This window comes from Paroedura picta, chromosome 3 (genome assembly GCF_049243985.1).
Source record: "Paroedura picta isolate Pp20150507F chromosome 3, Ppicta_v3.0, whole genome shotgun sequence".
Lineage (NCBI taxonomy): Eukaryota > Metazoa > Chordata > Lepidosauria > Squamata > Gekkonidae > Paroedura > Paroedura picta.
Window position 1 is genome coordinate 64,957,158 of NC_135371.1, and position 24,790 is coordinate 64,981,947.

Genomic DNA, 24,790 nt, shown 5'->3' on the forward strand with positions numbered 1-24,790 from the left:
GCATTAATGTTGCTGAAGTGTTACCATTGTGTAATGTTATTTATTTTTTGTTATTCACGACGTCGTACACAATTTGCAATACTCCCGCAAAAATCGCACAAAAGTCCACAAAAGTGGATTCCCCCTAAAAAAAACTGCTAGACTCTTGAGAACAACCTGCAAGACATCCTAAAAAGACATGTGCATTCTCAGTATAGTGGTAGCAAGCATGTCCCTCCCTAAGCTCTCACACCCGAGTTTCCGGCGTTGCGATCACCATTTCCCCCCCCCCCTTAAACTGGCAAAAACTACAGATAAGTGATGCTTCTTTGGCTGAAATCCTTCCACAAGCAATTGTCTGTAAAGTTTCCAAGCACAATACAGCCCCCCGTTCGACACTGCCCGTAATTTCGGCCAGAAATTGCATGGGGGGGGGGGATATTTTTTTTTACGTTAAGAGCGTGTGAACGATTAAGCGCCAGCAGAAAGCAGAAAGAAAGGTCTTTCTGATACATCGAATAAACGAATATGCGTTGCTACTGGTGTTTTCGGGTTAAAAAAAACAGTTTTTAAAGGGAAGAACAAACGCAACAGTTAATTGGCTGTTCTGTTTGATTGACAGCCAGGGGTAGGAGGAAGCAGGGGAAAATATCGCCTCCTTTGTTGCAATTTCGGCGAGACCGGAAACCTGTGCGTTACGAGAACAGCACTAGTGGGAAAGCCTTTTTTTCTATAGAAACGGCTGTGTGCGTTACCGAGACCTGCCGCTATTGATTGCAGCGCTTTTCAATAGCATTCAGATTTAGCAACATGGCCCTTAAATTTTTTAACTAACTAGACAAAATGGGGATTCACAAAAATGTGTGATGGGGTAAGATAAGACGAGTGGAAGGAGGGTCAGTTTGCCTCCTCCTTTTGTTCCTGCTTACCTTCCACATCCTAGTATAGAGCTCTCAAAACATCTCTCTTCCCATCTCTTGTGCCAGCATTCCTCTCCCCCTTTCTATCCCCTCATATATATTGCTATCATTCCTCTTTGCTATTTCCTGGGAGTCCATGAGGGTTGTTTGACATCCTCTCCCACACTGTTTTTATGCTTCTTTCTTGCCCAGCTATCTGTCATGAACCCCGATTCATACCATCCAGGGCTCCATCCGTTGCTGCACTTTTCACACTTCTCTGTTCTTCCCGGCCGGCTCTGGCCAAGGCCGTAAAGCAATAAACCTGTCCTCTGGGATCCTCACTCCCTTCCTTTCCCAGCGGGAGAGGCTCCATGTGAATGTATCAATCTTACTGTAAGTGTCCTTGCGGAGACAACTCAAAGTCTCAACAAAGTGCCAACCGCTTGATAAGATTCCGGGCCATCTGGCGGCTTGGGAACCGACTCTCTTCTGTCACCTTTCTGCTCTCCCGCCGAAATACCTTCGGCCCCCCTCCCCTATTTGGTGGGCCCTATAACTACCCCACTTGTTTCCCTCACTCTTTGTTATTATCAAGATCTTTGCTTAGGAAGATCTTGGCATGCTTTAGCGTTCTGTGGACTTAGCCAAATAAAGCTACTTTTGAAATTTGCAACCGACTGTTGGATTTCGAATGCGCTTTCACCTGGGACTCCACAGGCTGGGCTCAGCCTAATTCCTGACACTATTCTAGCTGATGGTCCAGATAGAAGCTGTGCAAAACAAGGGCACAGGGTTGTTGAAGGGAGTTTAAAAGAAAAGTGAGAATGAAGTAGTCAGAGAATAGATTGGAAGTCCATGATCAGAGGTCTTTTGAAACAAGAGCAACACATGAGTCTGATTCCTTGGAAAGCAGATAACGATGCCAACATCTGTATTTCTCTTGATGTCTACCATGCTATTCAATTATATTCATAAAAGTTTACAGTTGAGCTGGTTTTTAGAAGAAGAGTAGTTTTTTATATGCCGCTTTTCTCTACCTGAAGGAGTCTCAAAGCAGCTTACAGTCACCTTCCCTTTCTTCTCTCCACAATAGGCTTGAGCACTTTGGCGCGCTTCGGCGGCCACTGGCACCACCCCTCCCCCCTGCACCATGGTGCTGGCCGCCTCGGGCTTGAATAGCTGCCGAAGCATGCCGAAATGTGCCAAAGCACTCAAGCCTACTCCACAACAGACACCCTATGAGGTAGGTGAGGCTGAGAGAGCCCTGATATTACTGCTCGGTCACAACAGCTCTGTCAGTGCTATGGTGAGTCCAAGGTCACCCAGCTGGCTGCATGTGGGGGAGCGCGGAATCAAACCCAGCTCACCAGATTAGAAGTCCACACCCCTAACCACTGCACCAAGCTGGCTCTCATGGTAAGCTCATTTTGAAGAGATTCAATCATAAAGGATTAAGTGTAATATTTAAAAATTAAAATCATTTAGTACACTCAATGGATAAAAATATCAAAATGCAAAATAATTTATCTGATTGTTTGCATGGGCAAGAAAAGAAAGCATAACCAATTATTAGATAGAATTATAGAGTTATAGAATTGGAAAGGGCCATATAGGCCATCTTGACTAACCCTCTGCTCAATGCACGATTAGCCGAAAGCATCTAGGATAAGTATCTATCCAGGTGTTGCTTGAAGACAATGGAAAAATGGGCAAATGAGAACAAGATGCAATTTAATAAAGATAAGTGTAAAGTTCTGCATCTGGGTCAGAAAAATGAAAAGCATGCCTACTGGATGGGGGATATGCTTCTAGGTAACACTGTGTGTGAATGAGACCTTGGGGTACTTGTGGATTGTAAACTAAACATGAGCAGGCAGTGTGATGCAGCGGTAAAAAAGGCAAATGCCATTTTGGGCTGTATCAACGGGCATCACATCAAAATCACAAGATGTCATAGTCCATTGTATACGGCACTGGTCAGACCACACCTGGAGTAGTGGGTGCAGTTCTGGAGGCCTCACTTTAAGAAGGACGTAGATAAAATTGAAAGGGTACAGAGGAGAGCGACGAGGATGATCTGGGGCCAAGGGACCAAGCCCTGTGAAGATAGGTTGAGGGACTTGGGAATATTCAGCCTGGAGACAAGGAGGTTGAGAGGGGATGTGATAGTCCTCTTTAAGTATTTGAAAGGTTGTCATTTGGAGGAGGGCAGGATGCTGTTCCCATTGGCTGCCGAGGAAAGGACACACAGTAATGGGTTTAAACTACAAGTACAACGATATAGGCTAGATATCAGGAAAAAAATTTTCACAGTCAGAGTAGTTCAGCAGTGGAATAGGCTGCCTAAGGAGGTGGTGAGCTCCCCCTCACTGGCAGTCTTTAAGCAAAGGTTGGATACACACTTTTCTTGGATGCTTTGGGCTGATCCTGCGTTGAGCAGGTGGTTGGACTAGATGGCCTGTATGGCCCCTTCCAACTCTATGATTCTATGATTCCTCACTGTCAGTGAGGAAAAGTTCACCACCTCCTTAGGCAATTGAACTATTTTGGCCGTGAAATTTCTTTTTCTGATGTCTAGCTGATATCATTCTCCACATAGTTTAAACCTATTACTGCAGGACCTATCCTTTGCTGCCTACAGGAAGAGATAATTTGTTTAAAATGTTATGCTACTGGACTTCTTCTTTATGTAGCTCCTCCTTTCTTAGGCAGATTCAAGTGGGTAGCCATGTTGGTCTGAAGCAGCACAACAAAACAAAATCAGAGTCCAGTGGCACCTTTAAGACCAACAAAGATTTATTCAAGTTGTGAGCTTTTGAGTGCAAGCACTCTTCCTCAGACTATGAACTGACCATCATGACAGTGGCTTTTATATTCCCAGTGTCATGATGGTCAGTTCATAGTCTGAGGAAGAGTGCTTGCACTCAAAAGCTCACAACTTGAATAAATATTTCTTTCTTAGGCAGTCAGTAGAAGATGGAAAGGGGAAACTTCTGTTAAAAGTAGAGTACACTGGTTGAAACCGTTACAAGTGAATTACCAATTGATTATTTAAAGGTGTAATGCAGGGAAAAACAATATTGTGAACTGAGTTCTGCTTTGATACTGTACTTCTTGTAGTGTATCTGACTGGATTAAGTAGAAAATCAGAGAGGTTATGATCATTGTTTTAGCATACACCTGTGTGGTAGTTTTGAAAATGATTTACTGTACCGTCATTGCAGTGCATATGTTGGGAATTGCCAATGTTATGACTGTGCTGCTTCCCACATGTCACATCTGAGAAGGGAATTAAATCAATCAATCAATCAATCAATCAATCAAATACCTTTATTGGCATAATCACAACAAAACATCTATATAGAAGACAAGGTGGTTCAGATCCCAGATCATGTGGAGAAAATCCTGTGCAGGAATTTTGCAATGCCTTCGGTTATTTGAGGGTTATGATTTAATAAAAGAAAGTGCACCATTGTTGCAGGACTGTGAATCTTGCTCGCCCCCACGAGAGGGAATATGTACCATTCTCTGAGATGGTTATGTTGCTCACAAAAGAGGAAAACGTGTTCCACTGACTCAGGTTTCTTTGCAGGACATGGGCAGAGTCTGTCGGCATATTGGATTTTAGCGTACCGACCTTTAGTCACTTCTGTTGGTAGGAGGTTCAGTCTTGCTAGCATAAAGAATCGCTTCAGGGAAGGCGATTTTAAAGATGTAAAGTACTCCGGGATCGTTCTTGCTGGGAGAAGGGAATTGGCCAAGGATCAATTCCAGCTGTAGAGCCTTATCTTTCTGCTGTCCAAATGGGACTCCCCACCTAGTGTGTCCCATTTTAAGAAATAAAGGATCAGTATGTGAAGCTGCAGTGCTGGCTTGGTTCATATTAATGAGCCTGGTGAAAACCTCCAGTGTGCTTATGTGACCTCTGTGAGCACAATTCCAATTGATGGTTATTACCTTTAAAGGCCTATGCCCATTTTATTTAAGGGACTGTGTGCTACTGTATGAACTTGCCCCTCAATTAAAATCATCTGTGAAGACCTGCTCTGTGCCTCCATCTGACATAAGGCCATGAGAGCCAGGGCTTTCTCTATTGTGGTACCCAAACTCTAGATTTCCTTCTCCCTCGAGTAGCTTGCAAATTGGTCTTTGCCTGACACCAAGTGAAGACTTTTCACTTAGGCTTTTTTGTGAATTTGCTCACTGTTACCCTCAGTAAATCATAAAACCTCACTCTGTATTTATGCTATATTAGTATTAATGACTCCTGCCATAATTATTTCTTTTTGTGCGGATTTCACATTTCTAAAAAATTCTTCCATTTCCTTCAGTGGATATCTTAATTTTTAAATAGTTCTCTGTGTCTGGTTAAGTGCTATTGTATTATTGCTTTATGGCCAACCTTTATTTTTTCTTACTGGGCAACTCCTCTTCCCTCCATGTGTCTTCCCATTAGAAATCACTCCCATAAGTTGCTTTCCCACTTGCAGGGGAAAATTTGTAATGTTCTTTCTAATCTTATACTGAAGTAGTGGTTCTTTATGTGTCCCAAAAATCCACTTTAGAAAAGGTGGTTTTGCCTCGTCTAAAGATGTAAAATTTCCAGAGATCATAGAATCACAGAATCATAGAGTTGGAAGGGACCTCCTGGGCCATCCGGTCCAACCGCCTGCACTATGCAGGACACTCACAACCCTATTGCTCATCCACTCTAACCTGCCACCCCCTTGAGCCTTCACAGAATCAGCCTCTGTTTAAAAACCCACCACCGCCCAAGAAAGCCTCTTGAAAGCAGGTTGCAAGATGCTGAAAGCATGTTTTTCATTCCCAGCAGAACCAAGCTTTTGGGAAAGTTTTGGAGTATACAAATCACTTGCTTGAACAACATAAAATGTGCTATTTATAATTTAGGTTGCATATAAAATATGCTATTTATAACTTAGGTGGTATATAAAATTTTATTGTTTGACATATTTATTGATTTTAGAATGATTACTGTTTTGGCTTTCTAAAAGCAATTATTCAGATATACTGAGAGGTGCAGACTTGATGCACCTTGTACTAATTCAACACACATTTTAGTTTTTGCCACACTGAAAATGTCCTGGAAACCCACCCACACACATTTTTCTGTCATTTCCTTCTGGGCTTCATATCTGTATCCCAATCTACATAGCTGCTGTAAAGTTTATATGGTCGCTTTCCCCCTATTAAAGTGGGGAAAAGCACTTTTGACTTTAAGAGAATTTCATCTGCTTCTGGTTAAGCATTAATATGAATTGACAGCTTGTGAAGCTTCTGTACAGAGTTGCCCGTCAGTTGTACTTGCCTCATGTTTTCAAGATGTCTGTCCAAAAGCCATTTTCTTGTGTATTTACAAATATGGCAGCTTATTACAAGACCGGATTCTCATTCAAGTGGTTAATCTTGTGAAATCTTTTGTGCGTTTTGTGATTTTGCTATTTGGAACTTTTTTTACAGGCTATGAAGAGACTTTGACACACCTTGCTGCCATTTTAGCAAAGCACTTTGCTGATTCAAGGATTGTGGGCACTGGTAAGACAGCTCATGTCATGGAATATGTATAAATGCTTTTTGACTATGCATACTTCAGAGTAAGCCCAGTTTGCTCATTCCTCTGATTTCTGGTTTGTAGAATATTAAGGGACTAGATTTAAAGCCCATTTTAAAAAGCAATAAAATGGGCGCTAGAAGGGGGCGATGGACGGCGCAGTGATGTGGAAAGAGTTCTGTGTGGGCAGGGAGGCAAGGGGAAGAAGGGCATGGTGTGAGTCTACCGTGGGGGAACCTACCTGGGCGAGGCATCTGCGGCGTGAAGGAGGCGAGGAGGGCGTCCGCGGCCATGTTGTGGTGGATGGGAGAGCGAGGACTGAGCGCGGAGCAGGGGGCGGCGCTGGGGCCGCGGCGTCCCGCAGAGCAGCTCGGCGGCGGCCTCCTCCTGTCGGCAGCGATCTTCGAGGGCGTTGGCTGGGCGCGTCGTCGTCTGTGAAGTGGTCCTTGTGCCAGGGGCGATCGTGGAGGTCGCAGGCTGGGTGCGGCGGCGCCGGCGAAGGTGGGACGGCGGGGAGCATGCTGGCTGGTCCCGGCGGCGTACAGGTTCCCGCAGAGCGGCTTGTCATCAGCGTCGGCATCTCGGGGGCCACCTTGCAGGGTCCAGTCTGGGCGCGGCGGCAGTGGCGATTGGCGGAGGTCGGGGAGTGTGTTGGCTGGGCGACGGGCCTGTTGATGTTGGTGGCGAAGTTGAAGTGGGCAGCGGGTCGTTGGCGCGTTGGTGGTCGGCGCGGCCATTTTGCAGCGCGGGCGGTGGCTTGGCAGCGTCATTGTCGTGGCGGCAGGGAGGCACCGTAGACGAGCAGGTAGGGCATGGGGTCCGGCGTTGGGTGGTCGGTTTTAAACCCCAATAAAACCATACAATATTTTTTTATTGGGGTTTAATAAAACCCTCGGGCCTCCGGGGAGAGGTGAGGAATAAATCTAATAAATAATAACAACAACAGCAACAACAACAATAATAATATAGCTTCATATTTTCTCCTTTTATCCTGGCTATTTGTCTGCCCCTTCAAGGATCACTCCCTAGTTGTGGCGAAGGGGCTTGTAGCTCAGTGAAGCTATGAGCTATGCCGTGCAGGGCCACCCAATACAGACAGGTCATAGCTGAGAGCTCTAACAAAAGGTGATCCACTGGAGAAGGAAATGGCAAACCACTCCAGTATCTTTGCCATGAAAACCCAATGGACAGTACCAAAAGGCAAAATGATATGACGCCAGAAGATGAGCCCCTCAGGTCAGAAGGTGTCCAATATGCTACCGGGGATGAGCAGACGGCTAGTACAAGTAGCACCAGAATGAATGAAGCGACTGGGCCAAAGCCGAAAGGACGCTCAGTTGTGGATGGAACTGGAGGTGAAAAGGCAGTCCGATGCTGTAAAGACTTTTATTCCATAGGGACCTAGGACATCAGATTCATGAATCAAGGCAAGCTGGACGTGGTCAAACAAGAGATAACAAGACTGAACATCGACATTTTAGGAATCAGTGAACTCAAATGGACAGGAATGGGTAAATTTAATGCAGCTGACCATCAGGTATACTATTGTGGGCAAGAATCTCTCAGAAGATATGGAGTAGCCTTCATAATCAATAAAAGTAAGAAAAGCAGTATTGGGATACAATCCCCAAAATGACAGAATGATCTCAGTTCGAATCCAAGGCAAACCATTCAAGATCACAGTAATCCAGGTCTATGCCCCAAACACTGCTGCTGAAGAGGATGAAGTTGATCAGTTCTATGAAGCCCTACAACACCTTCTAGAAGCAACGCCAAAAAATGATGTGCTTATCATCATGGGGGATTGGAATGCTAAAGTAGGAAGCCAAAAGATAACCGGGATAACAGGCAAGTTTGGTCTTGGAGTACAAAATGAAGCAGGGCACAGGCTGGTAGAATTCTGTCAACAGAATACAATGGTCATAGCAAACACTCGTTTCCAACAACCCAAGAGACGACTCTACACATGGACAACACCAGAAGGTCAACACAGAAATCAGATTGACTATGTGCTCTGCAGCCAAAGATGAGAAGTTCTATACAGTCAGTAAAAACAAGACCAGGAACCGATTGTGGTTCAGATCATCAGCTTCTTATTGCAAAATTTAGGCTTAAATTGAAGAAAGTCGGGAAAAGCACTAGGCCACTCAGGTATGAACTAAATCATATCCCCGACGAATATACAGTAGAGGTGAAAAATAGATTTAAGGAATTAGATCTGATAGACAGAGTGCCTGAAGAACTATGGACGGAGGTTCGCAACATTGTACAAGAGGTAGCAACTAAAACCATCCCAAAGAAAAAGAAATGCAAGAAAGCAAAATGGCTGTCTGAGGAAGCTTTACAAATAGCTGAGGAGAGAAGGGAAGTGAAAGGCAATAGAGAAAGAGAAAGATACACCCAGTTGAATGCAGAATTCCAGAGAATAGCTAGAAGAGATAAGAATGCCTTCTTAAATGAACAATGCAAACAAATAGAAGAAAACAATAAAATAGGGAGGACCAGAGATCTCCTCAAGAAAACTGGAGATATGAAAATGTTTCATGCAAAGATAGGTATAATAAAGGACTAAAATGGTAATGACCTAACAGAAGCAGAAGATATTTAAAAAAGGTGGCAAAATTATACAGAAGAACTATACAAGAGTGAGCTTAACATCCCTGATAACCCCGATGGGGTAGTAACTGACTGGGAGCCCGACATCCTGGAATGTGAAGTCAAATTGGCCCTAGGAAGTCTGAGCAACAATAAAGCTAGTGGAGGTGACAGCATTCCAGTTGAACTATTCAAAATCTTAAAAGACGATGCAGTAAAAGTGCTATACTCAATATGCCAGCAAATTTGGAAAACTCAACAGTGGCCACAGGATTGGAAAAGGTCAGTTTACATTCCAATCCCAAAGAAGGGCAATGCCAAGGAATGTTCAAACTACCACACCATTGCACTCATTTCTCATGCTACCAAAGTTATGCTCAAAATCCTACAAGCTAGGCTCCAGCAATATGTGGACTGAGAACTTCCAGATGTACAGGCAGGATTTCGAAGAGGCAGAGGAACTAGAGATCAAATTATAGAGATCAAATTATAGGCTGCCTAAGGAGGTGGTGAGCTCCCCCTCACTGGCAGTCTTCAAGCAAAGGTTGGATACACACTTTTCTTGGATGCTTTAGGATGCTTAGGGCTAATCCTGCGTTGAGCAGGGGGTTGGACTAGATGGCCTGTATGGCCCCTTCCAACTCTATGATTCTATGAAACTGCCAACATACGCTGGATCATGGAGAAAGCTAGGAAGTTCCAGAAGAACATCTACTTCTGCTTCATTGACTATGCTAAAGCCTTTGATTTTGTGGAACACAACAAATTGTGGCAAGTTCTTAAAGAGAAGGGAATACCAGAGCATCTTATCTGTCTCTTGAGAAACCTATATGCAGGTCAAGAAGCAATAGTAAGAACCGGGCATGGAATCACTGATTAGTTCAAAATTGAGAAAGGTGTTCGGCAAGGCTGTATACCGTTGCCTTGCCTTTTTAAATTGTATGTGGAGCACAACATGAGAAAGTGGGGTTAGGTGAGTCACAAATTGGGATTAAGTTTGCAGGAAGAAATATCAAAAAAAGCAAAAGCTGGCTTGAAACTCAACATCAAGAGAACTAAGATCATAGCATCTGGCCCTCTCAATTCCTGGCAAATAGATGGGGAAGAAATGGAGGTAGTGACAGATTTTATTTTCCTGGGCTCCAAGATCACCGCAGATGGGGAATGCAGCAAAGAAATTAAAAGACACTTGCTTCTGGGAGGAAAGCTATGGCAAATCTAGACAGCATCCTAAAAAGCAGAGACATTACCCTGCCAACAAAAGTTTGTCTAGTCAAGGCTATGGTCTTCCCAGTTGCAATGTGTATGGCTGTGAAAGTTGGACCATAAGGAAGGCCGAGCGTGAAAGAATTGAGGCTTTTGAACTCTGGTGCTGGAGAAGACTCTTGTGAGTCCCTTGGACTGCAAGGCGAACAAACCGGGCAGTCCTAGAGGAGATCAGCCCTGACTGCTCCTTAGAAGGCCAGATCCTGAAGATGAAACTCAAATACTTCGGGCACCTCATGAGAAGGAAGGACTCCCTGGAGAAGAGCTTAATGCTGGGAGCGATTGAGGGCGAAAGAAGAAGGGGGCGATAGAAAATGAGGTGGCTGGATGGAGTCACTGAAGCAATTGGTGCGAGCTTAAATGGACTCCGGGGAATGGTAGAGGACAGGAGAATGGTCCATGGGGTCACAATGGGTCGGACATGACTTTGCAACTAACAACAACAAGGGGGATCTCCCGGCAGCTGCCCAGCAGCCTGATGCGGTGAGAGGCGCGAAGTGCCTCTCGCCGCGTCAGGCCGCCCCCTCAAAGAGCCACCGCCCCAGAGAGCCGACCCAGAGGACCGCCGCTGGGGGACACGCACAATTGTAAGTTCCTAGCTCCCGCTGTATTCCTCATACAGCGGGCTATATTACTAGTTATTAGAATAAACAACTGCTTCACAATCTCTGGAAATCTGTGTTGCTGCTGTTTGCTAATAGGTCTCTCTCTTTTTCTATAATCAGATATCAGGGACTCCCTAATGCAAGCACTGGCCAGTTATGTTTGCTACCCTCACTCTCTCCGTGCTGTAGAGCGGATCCCAGAAGAGCAGTAAGTTTGTGTATAACAAACATGTATCCTAGAGGAAGTTCATTTCCCTTTCTCTCCCTGAATCAATAATGACTCTTAAATTTTATCGTTCCCTTTGGGGTGGTGACTGCTTTTTCACCCAGGTCCTCAGCTTTCCCTGCTATTTCCCTCCTTTCAAGTGAGCTTAACAATCCTGACTTGGCATTTGCTCCCCTTGGCTTATATTCTGGTGGTGAACTGTTGTGTTATTGTGGCAGGCGGATATCCATGATGAAGAACTTGCTGGCCCCGTATGAGCAAAGGCCCTGGGCTCAGACCAACTGGATCCTTGTACGACTGTGGCGGGTAAGGATAGATTCTCTGCTTTCTCATTTTGTTTGGAATGTCTAGTCTGCTTTTAAATTCAGTTCTCTGCATGAATTCTGCCTTAAATCACTGCCTGAACCCTCTTATCTAGTTCTGATGAAGTGCTTAATGTTCCCTCTGATTGAGAATGTGAGAAAGCTCATGACTGTTTTTTCCCTTCCTGTAGGGCTGTGGATTTGGATATAGGTACACACGACTTCCTCATCTTCTGAAAACCAAGCCTGAGGATGCCAATCTCCCCAGTCTGCAGAGTAAGTGGGGGTAGAGATTAAGAGGAGGGGAGAGATTGCTTTGCAATTGTAGCTGATCAGTACATGTGATCCAGTAAGTGTCATGTTGACTCGTATCATGGTAGTAACCATTAGGAATATATTGTCTGGGTCCCTAACTGGCTGAGATGTGTGGTTTCTTTGGGGACTGGAGTTCTGTTCCAACATGGCAAAGAATAAGTTCTGTGGAGGGGAAAAGACCCAGAGACTTATTTCCAATGCAGTACAGATGAGCAATGTAGAAAACATTTAGGAAATGCAATGGTAAAACATTGGACACATAGGGCTAAATCTGTCTTGAATTGTCAGCCTTTACCTGTCTAAGACAAGGCATATACATTTTCAGCCGTGGGTTGCTAATATGTGTTATCCCAATCCCCTCCTCTTTTGTGAGTATTAGAGCTCTGCAGCCCCATTGTTTTGAGCTGTGCATCACCAGCAGCATTTGGTCATGTTTTAGAATCAGGCTAGTCTCTCAGTGTTACTGTATTGTCAGAATTTCCTTTATCCTGCACTGTGGGGAAATCTCTAAGACTTCAGTTAAAAGCTGTAGGGAGAGTTGCGGTCTCCTCTTTGCAGCCATCCAGAAAGGAAATAGCAAGGGCTATTTTCTGTCATTGGAAGAGTAAGGGGACTTATACTGTTCTGGATTCAGAGGAATCTCATTAAGTGCCTCAGAGCTCTGGACCCAAGTGAGTGGGTTTTGTTGATAACGGAGATGAATAACATTGGAACTATAAGAAGCAATGGAGATGCAGGTGACAGATGGACTTAACTGCATACACAAAATATGCCTGTGCATGTTAGGAGATTTTGAGCTACTAAAAATAACACATTTTGTATATATTACTGTTTTGTATAAGTTCATGTTCTCTGGGTTGCCCCCAACCTTTGGTCCCCAACCTTTTTATCATCGGGGACCGGTCAACGCTTGACAATTTTACTGAGGCCCAGACGGGGGTAGTTTTTTACCGAGGGACGTCGCTGCTGCCTGAGTCCCTGCTCCACTTGCTTTCCCGCTGTCCGCTGGGGGGCGCTGCCAGCAGCAGCTGCACAGTGCCACACCGAGGGGGAGCCCCAGCCATGGCAGCCGCCGGAGAGCACCAAAGGTGAGCCGTCAGCAGAGTGGCAGGGCAGCCACCGAGGCAGCAGCCGGGGAGGAGGACAAGGAGGAGTCGCGGACCGGTACCAACTGATCCGCGGACCGGCACCGGTCTCCGGACCGGGGGTTGGGGACCACTGGCTTAACAGATGTCAAGTTATCAGTTGGCCCTATGCCCTCTTCGAGAGAGATCATATATTGCAAGGACAAAATGCCTAACCTCATATCTCTGCAAAAGGCAGTATTCCCTGGTTGACCCTACTTGCGAAAGTTTTCATTTTATTTAATGTTACTCTCTGTTTGTTTGTTTGTTTATTTCTTGGGCCCAGGAGATCTCTCTGTTGCTAGTTTCCAGAGTAAGTTTCCTGTTGTCTTCCCTTTGTATGGTGGTGGAATAGTTTTTAGCCCTTTAGCGGAGTCTCGTCCCATCCCACCCTTGATGTGCAGGCAGGTCCAATACTTCCATTCCCACTGTAGGTGGGATTCAGCTTTGGAAACTCTGGGGTAGAGAGATAGAAAGGAATGGGTTTGGGCAGACCAAGATATCATCCCAAGAGCTCTCAGAAAGATTCATGATGGTGACCTGCCAAATATGCCTCAGGGTGGGTGGATGTGTGTGCATCTGCCTCTGGTTGAAGGGTGCATTACATGTGCACATTGTGTGTGTTTAGCTGCTGTCCTGTTGCTCGTGTGCTCTCCATAGCAATTTCCCCTTTGTGGCCATGATCTCTGTCCCTTTCTTTTAGATTTCTCTCCATCTTTACTTTTTCTTAAAAGTGCCCTTCAGTGAACATAGTAGTGAGCTTGGTGTGAATGGTAGGAGCTGAGGGGGAAAAAAGGTTAGCAGGTGCAGCATGGCAAGAAAAGCTGCCAACCCACAATTGTGGACCAAGCATGAAGCCGCATTCCATCCCTGTGGTGTTTGCGGTCCTATAAGTGACCTTGGGATGGCTCGGGTCAGTGTGGCACTACTTCATTTTTCCAGGTGTTGGCTAACTACCAGTTATTTCTGCATTTGGCTCCAAAAGGTCTGAGGCAGGGCACAGGCTAGTGATCCCACTCACTTCTATTTTAAGGTGCACTCAAATGAATAATTAATACCAAGTTAATTGAAAGGAGCCGGTATACTAGCTGTCCTTGGGACATTGCCCAGGAGGGGTCAGACCCCTCCCCCACTTTTGTTCTGTTGCAGGGATGGAGTGGAGAGCAGATGAGGGGGAAAGGACTTGCTCTCTACAATTGATGAGGGAGTGTTCCTCCAAATATGTTCTAGATACTGCCTTGATGAGGAGTTTCTGAATTTGGAGTGCAGTCTATTCTCCTGCCTCAGAGATCTCTGCGATTCTTTACCTCCTGTGCCCAAGTCACCGGCTTGTACTACTATATGCAATGAAGGTGTTCTAGTAATTAGAATAATCCTCAGACCTTTCGCCTCAGTTTATTAAAGGGCAGTTTTACAGTCATTTCCTGCCTAGGCTGAATCTTTTGCAACTAGTGATGATGACAGGGTTTGCTCTTGAGTGAGCAGAGTACACAACAGACCTCCTTGAAAAGCCATTTCCTAAATATATAGCTCCTGGTATTAAGAGCAGCTGCTAATCTCTTATTGGCTAGTCCTCCCAACCTGGCTATAGATATCACTGCCTGTGTCTGGTAGGGAGAATGCCTAAAGCTTGCCACTGCAACTGTGAACCTTTCAGCTGTCCTCTAATGTTTGAAATTTTGTGAGCCTCACATGGTAAGGAATTCAGTAGTACCAAAACCTATGCTGCTCATGAGTTAACGGGATAGTGGTCACTTGTGTTAGAAGAATGTTTAGAGATTTTTCCTTTTTCTCCCTATTCAGAAAGGCAAGATACTGCTTTTGAAATTTTAACTTTTGCAAACATTTATTTTTAAGGGGGAGAAATCATCATATGTCACCAAGACTCTCAGAACATTTTGCAGGGCAAGCATGCTTCCAAAGCACTGTTTTTCCCTGTATATTTTTAATGCCCAGACCTAGATAGCTTAAGCTAGCCTGGTCTTGTCAGATCTTGGAAGCTAAGCAGGGTCACCCATGGTCCACATTTGGATGGGGGACCACCAAGGAATACCACGGTTGCTATGCAGAGGCAGGCAATGGCAGGCTGCCTCTGAACATTTCTTGCCTTAATGAAAACCCTTTGGGTTCATTATCAATCAGCTGTGACTTGATAACAAAAAAGTGTATGTGTGGGAGGGGAGTTGCTGGAAAATGGTCAGAGATAAGACTCAGAAGTGAATCCCAAGACAACAGGGCCCACCAGATGGGTCTCACTTCATTTCTGATTATTAAAGGTAAAGGTAAAGGTATCCCCTGTGCAAGCACCGGGTCATGTCTGACCCTTGGGGTGACGCCCTCCAGCATTTTCATGGCAGACTCAATACGGGGTGGGTTGCCAGTGCCTTCCCCAGTCATTACCGTTTACCCCCCAGCAAGCAGGGTACTCATTTTACCAACCTCGGAAGGATGGAAGGCTGAGTCAACCTTGAGCCAGCCGCTGGGATTGAACTCCCAGCCTCATGGGCAGAGCTTTCAGACTGCATGTCTGCTGCCTTACCACTCTGCGCCACAAGAGGCTCTTTATCTGATTATTATCATACCCCAAAGTTACAGAAGTTTTCAGCTATTTTTCTGATCACTTCGAAACATGTTTTATCAAGGCAAAGTGGGAAGCGAGCCTTAGAAGGGCCGTCACTGGCATATCGCAGAACCCTGCTCAGTTACTTCTGCTGCTGCAGTGTTAGAGAGATTAGCAAATCTCATTTGCTGCTGCATTAAAGCTCTGATTTAATGTGAAAATACCAAGACCAACAAGCATTCTGTTGCTTGTTTGCTTCCACTGGAAGTATTTGGGATGGGAAGGGAGGTCAGAAAATAATTGCCTCTAGTTTGTGTTGAAAGGCATTTCTTAGTGATGAGAGCTAGCACATTTCCTGGAGATAGTCTCTCATTCCCCTTCCCTGTCCTTATTTGGGGAGGATTCCTTCAAACTAGTAGAAGCCTGCTTTATTATCCACAGCTGCTGCAGGCCTGATCTCTGAATCAGAAGTAGGCTGCAGTGTCACTATTTTTCTGATTGGATCTGGGGAGGCAAGTATGAACTGGAGAGGCAAGCCCAGCTACCAGAGAGCAGCAGGGATTACTATTTTGGTGCTGATACCCTGCTGTGAAGCTGTTGTGATGCTGCTTTCAGGAGAGATTAGTATTGAGCCTGGGGCCTTGTGCAGATGAGCGCAAGGGATGTTAGATTGGAGCTGAACTGTGGGGTACAATTTCTTATTTGCATGGAGACAGCAAATGTCCATGGCTAATTTAGGTCAACATTATGGTGAAGCGCTTCAGGCCATAGTAATGGGACAAGCTCAGAATAAGCTCTGTGAGAGCTGGCCTTGGAGGGCACCTGCCATATCCACTTATTGTAACGATTACCTCTGTGAGAAGAGGTGCAAAGAATTCCTTATGGTTTTAAGAGAGAATGGTACTGAAGGTGTTGGGGGGGGGGGAAGCATAGATCTGTGAAGAACAGGTATCAGTGCTGTTTCCCATTTCTTCATTCATCTGTGATAAGTCAGGTTTGCCCCTGACTGCAGCTTCCAGAATCCTCTAGTTTTGTGGCCCCTCTAAAAACTGCTGTTTCCTTTCAGAGCCTTGCCCGTCCACCTTGCTGCAGCGACACATGGCAGACCTGCTGCTCAGTGACCGTGAAATGGCACCCAGCTTCCTCAACAGTGTCCTTAACCAACTGAACTGGGCCTTTTCAGAGTTCATTGGCATGATTCAGGAGGTAAGGCTGTGTGTCCCAAGTGAGCATAACTGGAAAGAGCAGGTCTCTTTAATGTACAGTGGTGTTGGTGGTAAATTCCTTATTTTCTTTAGCGGGTTGAATGTGGGTTCCTGTGGAATGTGGGACAGTTTCTGGAAGATGTGAAACCAAGAAGGGAGAAGCCAATGACAAGAGCGGAGAAGAACAGCTTCTTCTTCTTGGATCTTTTGTTAATCTGCATCCTCTTCATCTGGGCAGATCCAGCAGGCTGCAGAGCGTTTGGAAAGAAATTTCGTAGACAGCCGTCAGCTGAAGGTGTGTGCAACATGCTTTGACCTGTCGGTGAGCCTTCTCAGGGTACTGGAAATGACTGTCACTCTGGCTCCTAAGATCTTCCTGGACTGGAGTCGCCCCTCATCAGAACTGTTACTCAGGAGACTTGCACAGGTATTTGCGTGTCGTTAGGATAACATTAGTATGGGTATATATGGGGGGACGACGACAATTGTTTCATAGCGCATTCTCCCTGTCTGCTCTGCATTAGCTGGCTTGCTCCATAAGTGGAGTTCTCAATCTTTTATTGTTCCTCTTCCAAAAACTTTTGTAACTGTGTACTATGAGTTTTGAGACCAATTCAGACAAAACTGCTTGCTTGTTGTTCTCCTCCTTGCTCACCACTGTATTGTTGTTCTCAGGCAAGAATTATCTGGAATTTATGTGTGTACAGTGAAATGTCTTCAGCTAAAAGGTGCCCATACATTTAGTGGCACTGAAGGACAATACAATCTGCCATATCTGCGTCTGCTGATGGTATTCGAAACAATCCCAACCTCTGGGCTTCTGTCCTTAATCCTTTCTCTCAGATGCTTTTTGCCTCATAGTGTTTACTTAAAACATCCAAACAGGCTACATCAATAAATTGCTCTTCTTGTCAGGAAGAATAGCAGAGCATAGTTAAACGTTACGTTGTCCTTACAGCAGAACCCATCAGCTTTCACAGTACTGATGGAAGAAATGGACAAGCAGGCAGATTTAAGGGGAAAGACCACAGTTCTCTAACAGAAAGGGCCTTCTCTACCCTGTGTTAATGGCACTTTGCCATTAACACAGGGTCACATACAGACCAATTGTGGCCACTGTGGACAAAGATGAGGCAGGGTCAGTTTTTAGATATTTCAGAAGAAGAAGACCTGGTTCTTATGCTGCTTTTCTTTATGCGAGTCTCAAAGTGGCCTTCCCTTTCCTCTCCCCACAACAGACACCCTGAGAGAGCCCTGATATTCCTGCTCGGTCAGAACAGTTTTATCAGTGCTGTGGCGAGCCCAAGGTCACCCAGCTGGCTGTATGTGGGGGAATGGGGAATCGAACCCTGCTCACCAGATTAGAGGTCCGTACTCCTAACCACCACACCAAGCTGGCTTCAGAGCCTCAGGGAAGGGCAGTATACAAATGTAATAAATAAATAAAATAGTTTATAGCCACCCTAAGTGTTTTGTTCTGAATTCTGTGCAGCTGTTCTTTACACTAGGATTTCGCATCCAGACTGCATTTCTTTTTTTGGGTCAGCAATGATGTAAGAACAGTGGTGTAAGAGCTTATGTCACTTTTTTTTTTACAAGTGATGGAGATACTTAAGAGCCTGTACACCAATGATCAGGAGTAGATGAAGAAACAGCAGCACTTGGCAGGAGCACAGTGACTAGTTGGCTTAGTGGTGCCATTTCTGGAGGCTGCTCAGAACAAGATTGTACGCTCATGTAGGTGGTGCTGCAAGAATTCTATAGGCATCAGATTCCTGAGTGGAAAGCTGTGGGGAACTGGCAGCTTTGCTCTTGAAACTGGTGTTCTGGAAATTCCTAGAATGATGTAGCACTTGCCACTTATCAATTTTACCCACTGGCAAAATTCAGTCATATTTTTTGTGAAGCTTCAGATTCCTGTCTGAGATGAAGAGGTGTTTTGTGTTAATTCCTCATTTTTCTCATTCTCCTTAAGCCAAACATTCTGCCCAGGTTTTGTGCTGTGGTTCCAGTATACATGTACATTGAAAGCTAGCTTCTTAAGAAATCCTGCTGTGTTTGGCCATTTTCCCATCCCAGGAGCCCAGCTTCTTTGGGAATGAATAGCTGTTTTTCCCTTCAAAGAACCTTTTCAGGGAAAGTGGCCACAGCCTTTGATGTGAGCTGATGCAGTCTGACCAATTTCCAGCTTGTTGCTGCTTGGAGGCTTAAGCCTGCCATCACTGTCATGGTTCACATGGAGCCCTGTCAAATTTTCTGTGCAGTCTTGCTTATCAGTGTCTGCCGTGCCATGTGATCTAAGGAGGACTGAACAGGCCACGTTAAGCATTCTGCTGCAGCCCCTGCCCCACACCCCTCTGCTATTTTGGAGCTGAAAGGTGGAGAGTTGTAAGGCACAAAGTAAGGAATGATCTTGAGAGAGCATGCTTATGTCCCCAGTGTACCTTGTAATAGCATAGGCCCCAAAAATCTCTCCTCAATTTACTGGTGGTCCTGAAATGGCAGAGGTGAGGGCTTCATGTCCAGTCTGGTGAGTGCTATGAGCAGGACGTTGCTTATGACATCATTGTGAGTCAGCAAACACTATCCTTTAAGCATTTTGCCATCTTTCCTCCTTTCCCTGCAGCTATTAAATCAGGTGCTGAATCGTGTGACGGCTGAACGCAACCTGTTTGATAGAGTAGTCAATCTCCGCCTGCCAGGTGAGTTACTCTTCCACACAGTTTTCCTAGCATTCCTGGGAGAGATTTCCCTGGCTGTCATGAAAACACACAGCCCAAGATAATAGGTTGTCTTGAATGTTTTTTGTGTTTTCCAAGCAAAATAGGAGCTTTGACTAGCCCGAGGCATCTCTCAGCACAAGAATGCTCCCTGAGGTAATTCAAGAGAAATCCTTGAATAAATAGATAAATATGGGGACAATACCCGTAGGTAGAGTTGCCAACTCCAGTTTGGGCAGTTCCTGGAGACTAGGAGACAGAACCTTAGTGGGGGTACAGTGCCACTGAGTCCTACCCTCCAAAGCTGTCATTTTCTCCAGGGAGACTGTTTTTGGAGATCAGTAGTAATTCTGCATGCTCCAACTGAAAATTGGCAACCCTAACCATAAGTGAACATTGGACCTTGGATTGTGCAGTCCGTGCAGCCTGTGCCGGCCTCAGTATTTCCCCATCTGGTATTCAGCAACCAACAGGGTGGACATGAAGATTAAGGAGTAGGTCTAATCCCAAAAGAAAGCCTCATGCACCTTGCCCGTGGGCATTTTACAGAGGAGCATAACAATTGTGGAGTGAATATTGGAATGTCTTGGCATTGAACTCCAAGTGGCTATTAAGTGATGGCCATGTGCCCAGCCTACTCCAGGCCAAGGGATCCATTTTCTTATAAAGCTTGTTAAAATGTGAAATTATTTACAGGGAAGCAAGATGTCCTGTTTATAGATGTAGAAGCTGATAGAGCTACCCCAGAACAGGTAGGAATAGCAATTTGAATGTGGAACTGCTGAGTGAGTTCCATTGATGCCATTGCTTCATCATCTGGACTTGTCACTTGAATGATCAGCCTCTTGTCTCATGACAAGGAAAGGACAGCATGTGTTAGCAGCACTCTCTTTGAGAGCAGGGGCCCTTTTCATTCCACTGCATTATTGAACAGCTGCTGGAGCACATCCTGTGCATGAACAGGTACACTCCTGCAGATCTGTGATATGCTGATCAGCAATTGAAAGTGAACACTACTGCTGAGTCAGTGTGGCCTTTTAATTTTGTCCCAATGGATGAAGGCTTCGGGCCTTCTCTTTGAGAATGCAAGTTATGAATGGATGTTAAAAAGAGCCACTGATCTCTAAATATTCCTGTTCTTTGTTGGATTAATTCAGCTCTCCAGAGGTGAATTCTTTCAGGCACAGTTAATGTTATAACATGAATGCTCCGCAGAAGTTGTGTTTTGAGTTGTTATCTTGAAAGATTCCTTTCTGAAGTGGTGAATGCAAGGATATACATTAAGAAATTGCGGGTCCTTAGGTGAATCTTCACAGGCAGGCACTCACCAAATTCTAGCCCCTTTAAAGGTAAATTCACAAGAGCGCTGACTGTGCAAAGGATTTTGTAGCCCTGCAACAAGCCAAGCTTTATCACATGCTCCTTTGAGTATCCAAAATGTTATGGGAATGTAATAATGCTTGGCTTTTCTTAGGGTTAGAAACAAGAAACAAGTGCCCCACTGTATTTTTACGAAGGTCAGTGGCCTCCATTTCCTCACTATTTTCAGGGATATAAATCTTTGTTTTTCTCTTCAGGACTAGAGAGTGTTGATCACTATCCGATCCTTGTGGCTGTGACAGGAATTCTGGTCCGGCTCCTTGATGATACTGATTTTCAAGGGTAAGTGTCCTTCTTATCCCACTCAGTGAAATATGTTCAGTTAATGGTTTGCCCAGTACTTGGCTATTCTAAGAGGATTTACATGCGAGCTGTTGAAGCAGTTTGACATTATCTCCTTGGTTCATCATCTTAGACTGGTGTAGGAAATAATGACTCTCCTGAGGAATGTTTATGCTGTGGGTTGGTCCCCTGATGTAGTATATTTATATTCTGATTACAAATTGACTATTAAAGGTGGCCTTGAATTGTGTAGGATTCCTGGCATAGGATGCCTTTTTACTCCTGCTCTTGGCTTGTAGCCTGCTATCATCTGGGAAATGGGTTTACTCTGTATTCCATTCACTGTTTGGATGTGTGGTGTAGATATGCAAGTGATTCTTCTGAAGGACAGGCAATTGGATGATGTGGTCTGAAGGTCAAGTTCTAGCAACCTGTGAGCTCTGTCTGATTTCTGCATTCTTCCTTTGGTGGCCTAAAGGTTTACTACTAGAAACCATCTTGCCCAAAGCCAGAGCAGGTTCACTCTAAACCAGTGGTTATCAACCTGGGGGTCGGGACCCCTTTGGGGGTCAAACGACCCTTTCACAGGGGTCACAGCAGGGCGATCAGTTGGGGGGGGCGCCACTGTTGCCTGTCCTCCTGAAGACGCCTGCCAATTTATAACTGATTTATGTACAATTGTGAACAATGGATCTTCATGCCATTGGTCAGTTTCAGTTTAATTTCTGTGAAAGAACACTTGCATAATTTTATGGTTGGGGGTCACCACAACATGAGGAACTGTATTAAAGGGTCGTGGCATCAGGAAGGTTGAGAACCCCTGCTCTAAACTATCATAGAAGCATGGATTCTTATTCAAGGGCACTAGGTTTTTAGTATAAGAAATGTCCTGTATTTGCTAAGTGCTGCTTCAGTTACCTTCCTAATCTAAGCAATGCCAGTAGCATATGTTAATTGGATAAAGTTGTATATACATGTGGTGTTCAGCTGTATTAAGCCCTCAATGTATCTGAACTACAGTAGCCTACAGTAGGGAATAATAACTAGAGACCCAAGAGAAAGTGACTGCTGATGTGTGTTTCTAGATGGTCTGTGTTGTTGCTGGTGGCATTTTATTTATTAAACAATTTATATACTGCCTGTCTTGGACATTGCCATCTCAGAGCACTGAGCAGCAATTAAATACATCATAATAAAACCAGTAAAATGTACATAAGAATAAAAATCAAATTAATAAACTTTAAAACCACAGATTAAACCACTGACAGCACCAACAATGATTACTGAGATTGATGATGGTTTCAGCCAGGGAAGATGTTAAATGTGGGGAGAGCTTGGGGGGAAGGGGGGTGGGAGAGGAGGGAGGGTTCTTGTCCTGACAGCAGCATGCCACTGTTGTTAGAAGTATCAAATCATTATCTATGAGGTTTACTTGAAACCTCACCCCTTTAAAAATAAAACAAATGTATAACATAATTGTAGTGAATATGTTGCCATGAATAGCTACCATTCTGCTGTATAAGTTTTCTGCCTTGATAATGTTGCTGATATGCTTTTTGGTGGGGAGTAGAGAGAAGGGCTGCCTGGAGGATCATTGTCCATGGGGTCGCAATGGGTCGGACATGGCTTCGCACCTAACAACAACAGAGAGGAGGGCAATTTGTATGATATGATTTCTTTATATTCTAAAAGGACAGGCATGGTTTTGCTAAAGGTAATGGACTACTTGGCCCTCTTTTACCTACAGAAAAAAGAAAATTAACTTTAGAAAAGCCATACATCTAGGAAGGAAAAGGCTTCTTGCTCTCTCGGGTTTAACATTTTTTTATGCATTTACCGTTGATCTCTATACAGGATTCAGAGTGTATCTGTCCTAAATCTGTGATCTCAGTAACTTCTGCAGCAATTGCAGACACGCCAAACTATTTGCCAGTTCCAATTGAAATCCATTATTTGGCATGTCTGTTGTGAATCCTAAAGCAGTAGTACAAAACAGCATTCATCTGTGGAAGGAAAAGTTACTTAGAAATAGAAGTGGCATTAGTTTAGTGGCAGAACATCTGATTTGCATGCTCAAGGTCCCAGGCTCAGTCCTCAGCAACTCCAGTTAAAGAAGCAATGGCAAAACCCAGAAAAGATAAGATAAAGCGATCCCCAACCTGTGGGCCGCTGACCACATGTGGTCCTTCGACTAATTGGAGGTGGGCCCCAAAGGACGCCTTCTCCCCCCCCCCCCGGCTCTTTACTTCATCCCCCCCCCCAGCCCTTTACAACACACTTCATTGTTGTGGCGTGTCTGTATCTTATTTTGAAGGGATGTTTAAACATTACCATAGCGATCAGAGAGCGTTAGGGCAGTGGTTGAGAGTAGAGGAGTAAACTACCCCCCCCCCACCGGGCCTCAGTAAAAGGCGTTGAGTGGTCCCCGGTGATAAAAAGGTTGGGGACCACTACAATAGAACACAGGACTGACAGTATCTATGTTTTTAGGGGAAGAGCAGTTGATGCAGTGGGAAAGCTTATACTGTGCATGCAGAACGTGCCAGATTCTTTTTTTTTTAATAAAGAAAATTTTATTTGATCAGTTATGATTACATAGTAATTTTTTAGTGATTGAATTCATATGACTTCTTCCAGAACATAATCTTCTGGTGCAACTAGATTAAACTTAACATCAACATAATAATAATACTAACCTAATGTCAACATAATATATTATTGTTATTCATTATCAAAACGATCATGCATTTTTCTCCTTGTCCCTACTATCTCTTAGCCCCTTCTCCATTCCTTTACTACTTCAACTATTAAATTAAATAGAGTGGTAAGCCAAAAACATCTCCCACTGATCTTGAAATTTTTTTTCTTCCTGATCATTTACTAACAGCGTTAATCTATCCATTTTGGCCATCTCTGTTAATTTTTCCAAACACATTTCAATTGTTGGGATCTCCTTTTGTTTCCATCTTTTAGCTATTACTAGTCGGGCCGCCGTCGTAGCATAAAAGAACAAGGATTCCATTTGTTTCAGAATGTTATCTGGGAAGAAACTTAATAATAAATGCTCTGGTTTCATGACAAAATTTAAATTTAACATTTTTTCTAATTCCATGTGAATCTTAGACCAGAGCTTATGCACCGTGGGACACCTCCATCACATGTGGAAAAAGGATCCTACTTTCTCTTGACATTTCCAGCATCTGTTGCTGCTTCCTTTAAACATCCTTGCTATTATCTTAGGTGTTATATACCAGCGATAGAATATTTTGTACCAATTCTCTCTGACGGCTTGACTTCTCATAAGTTTGTTCACCTTTTTCCACATCTCTTCCCATGTGTCTAACGGCACCGTTTCAAAGTTCCTCATCCATTTAACCATGCAGTTTTTGACTGTTTCTGTTTCTGTTTCTGTATCGTATTTCAATAATATTTTATAAATATGACCTTGTAGATGAGACTTTTGCTGTATGATCAGTTCCTCGAACTTTGTACTTTCTCATGTTTTGAAGTCCACTTTGAATCTGGATTTTAGTTGGTTATATTCCAACCACTTTATTGGGGTTCCTTCTTGGTTTATAGTTGACAGTTCTTTAAGTTTTCTTGTATTAGTTAGGATATCTTTATACTTTAGGCATGTGATCCTTGCTTGCTGTTGTGAAGTAAAATACGCCTCTATTGGTGAAGGGGTTGGAGAAAGTCTTTTCTTGTATCTTTGCCATATCTTGACGGCACCGTGGCTCCAGGGATTTTTCTTTAT

At 44.3% G+C, this 24,790-nt stretch overlaps 1 protein-coding gene across 4 annotated transcripts in view; it reads left to right on the top strand.

Annotated features, from left to right (window-relative positions):
- The window catches only part of RNF123 (ring finger protein 123), a 160,240-nt gene that overhangs the window by 75,209 nt on the left and 60,241 nt on the right, over window positions 1-24,790 (top strand). For all 4 annotated transcript variants that reach the window (XM_077326087.1, XM_077326088.1, XM_077326085.1 and 1 more), the window contains exons 28-35: window positions 6,363-6,437; window positions 11,040-11,127; window positions 11,364-11,451; window positions 11,639-11,723; window positions 16,513-16,652; window positions 16,890-17,078; window positions 19,278-19,353; window positions 20,949-21,033. In XM_077326087.1, the coding sequence (XP_077182202.1) occupies window positions 6,363-6,437; window positions 11,040-11,127; window positions 11,364-11,451; window positions 11,639-11,723; window positions 16,513-16,652; window positions 16,890-17,078; window positions 19,278-19,353; window positions 20,949-21,033 (826 nt within the window). The remainder of the gene's footprint in view (window positions 1-6,362; window positions 6,438-11,039; window positions 11,128-11,363; window positions 11,452-11,638; window positions 11,724-16,512; window positions 16,653-16,889; window positions 17,079-19,277; window positions 19,354-20,948; window positions 21,034-24,790) is intronic.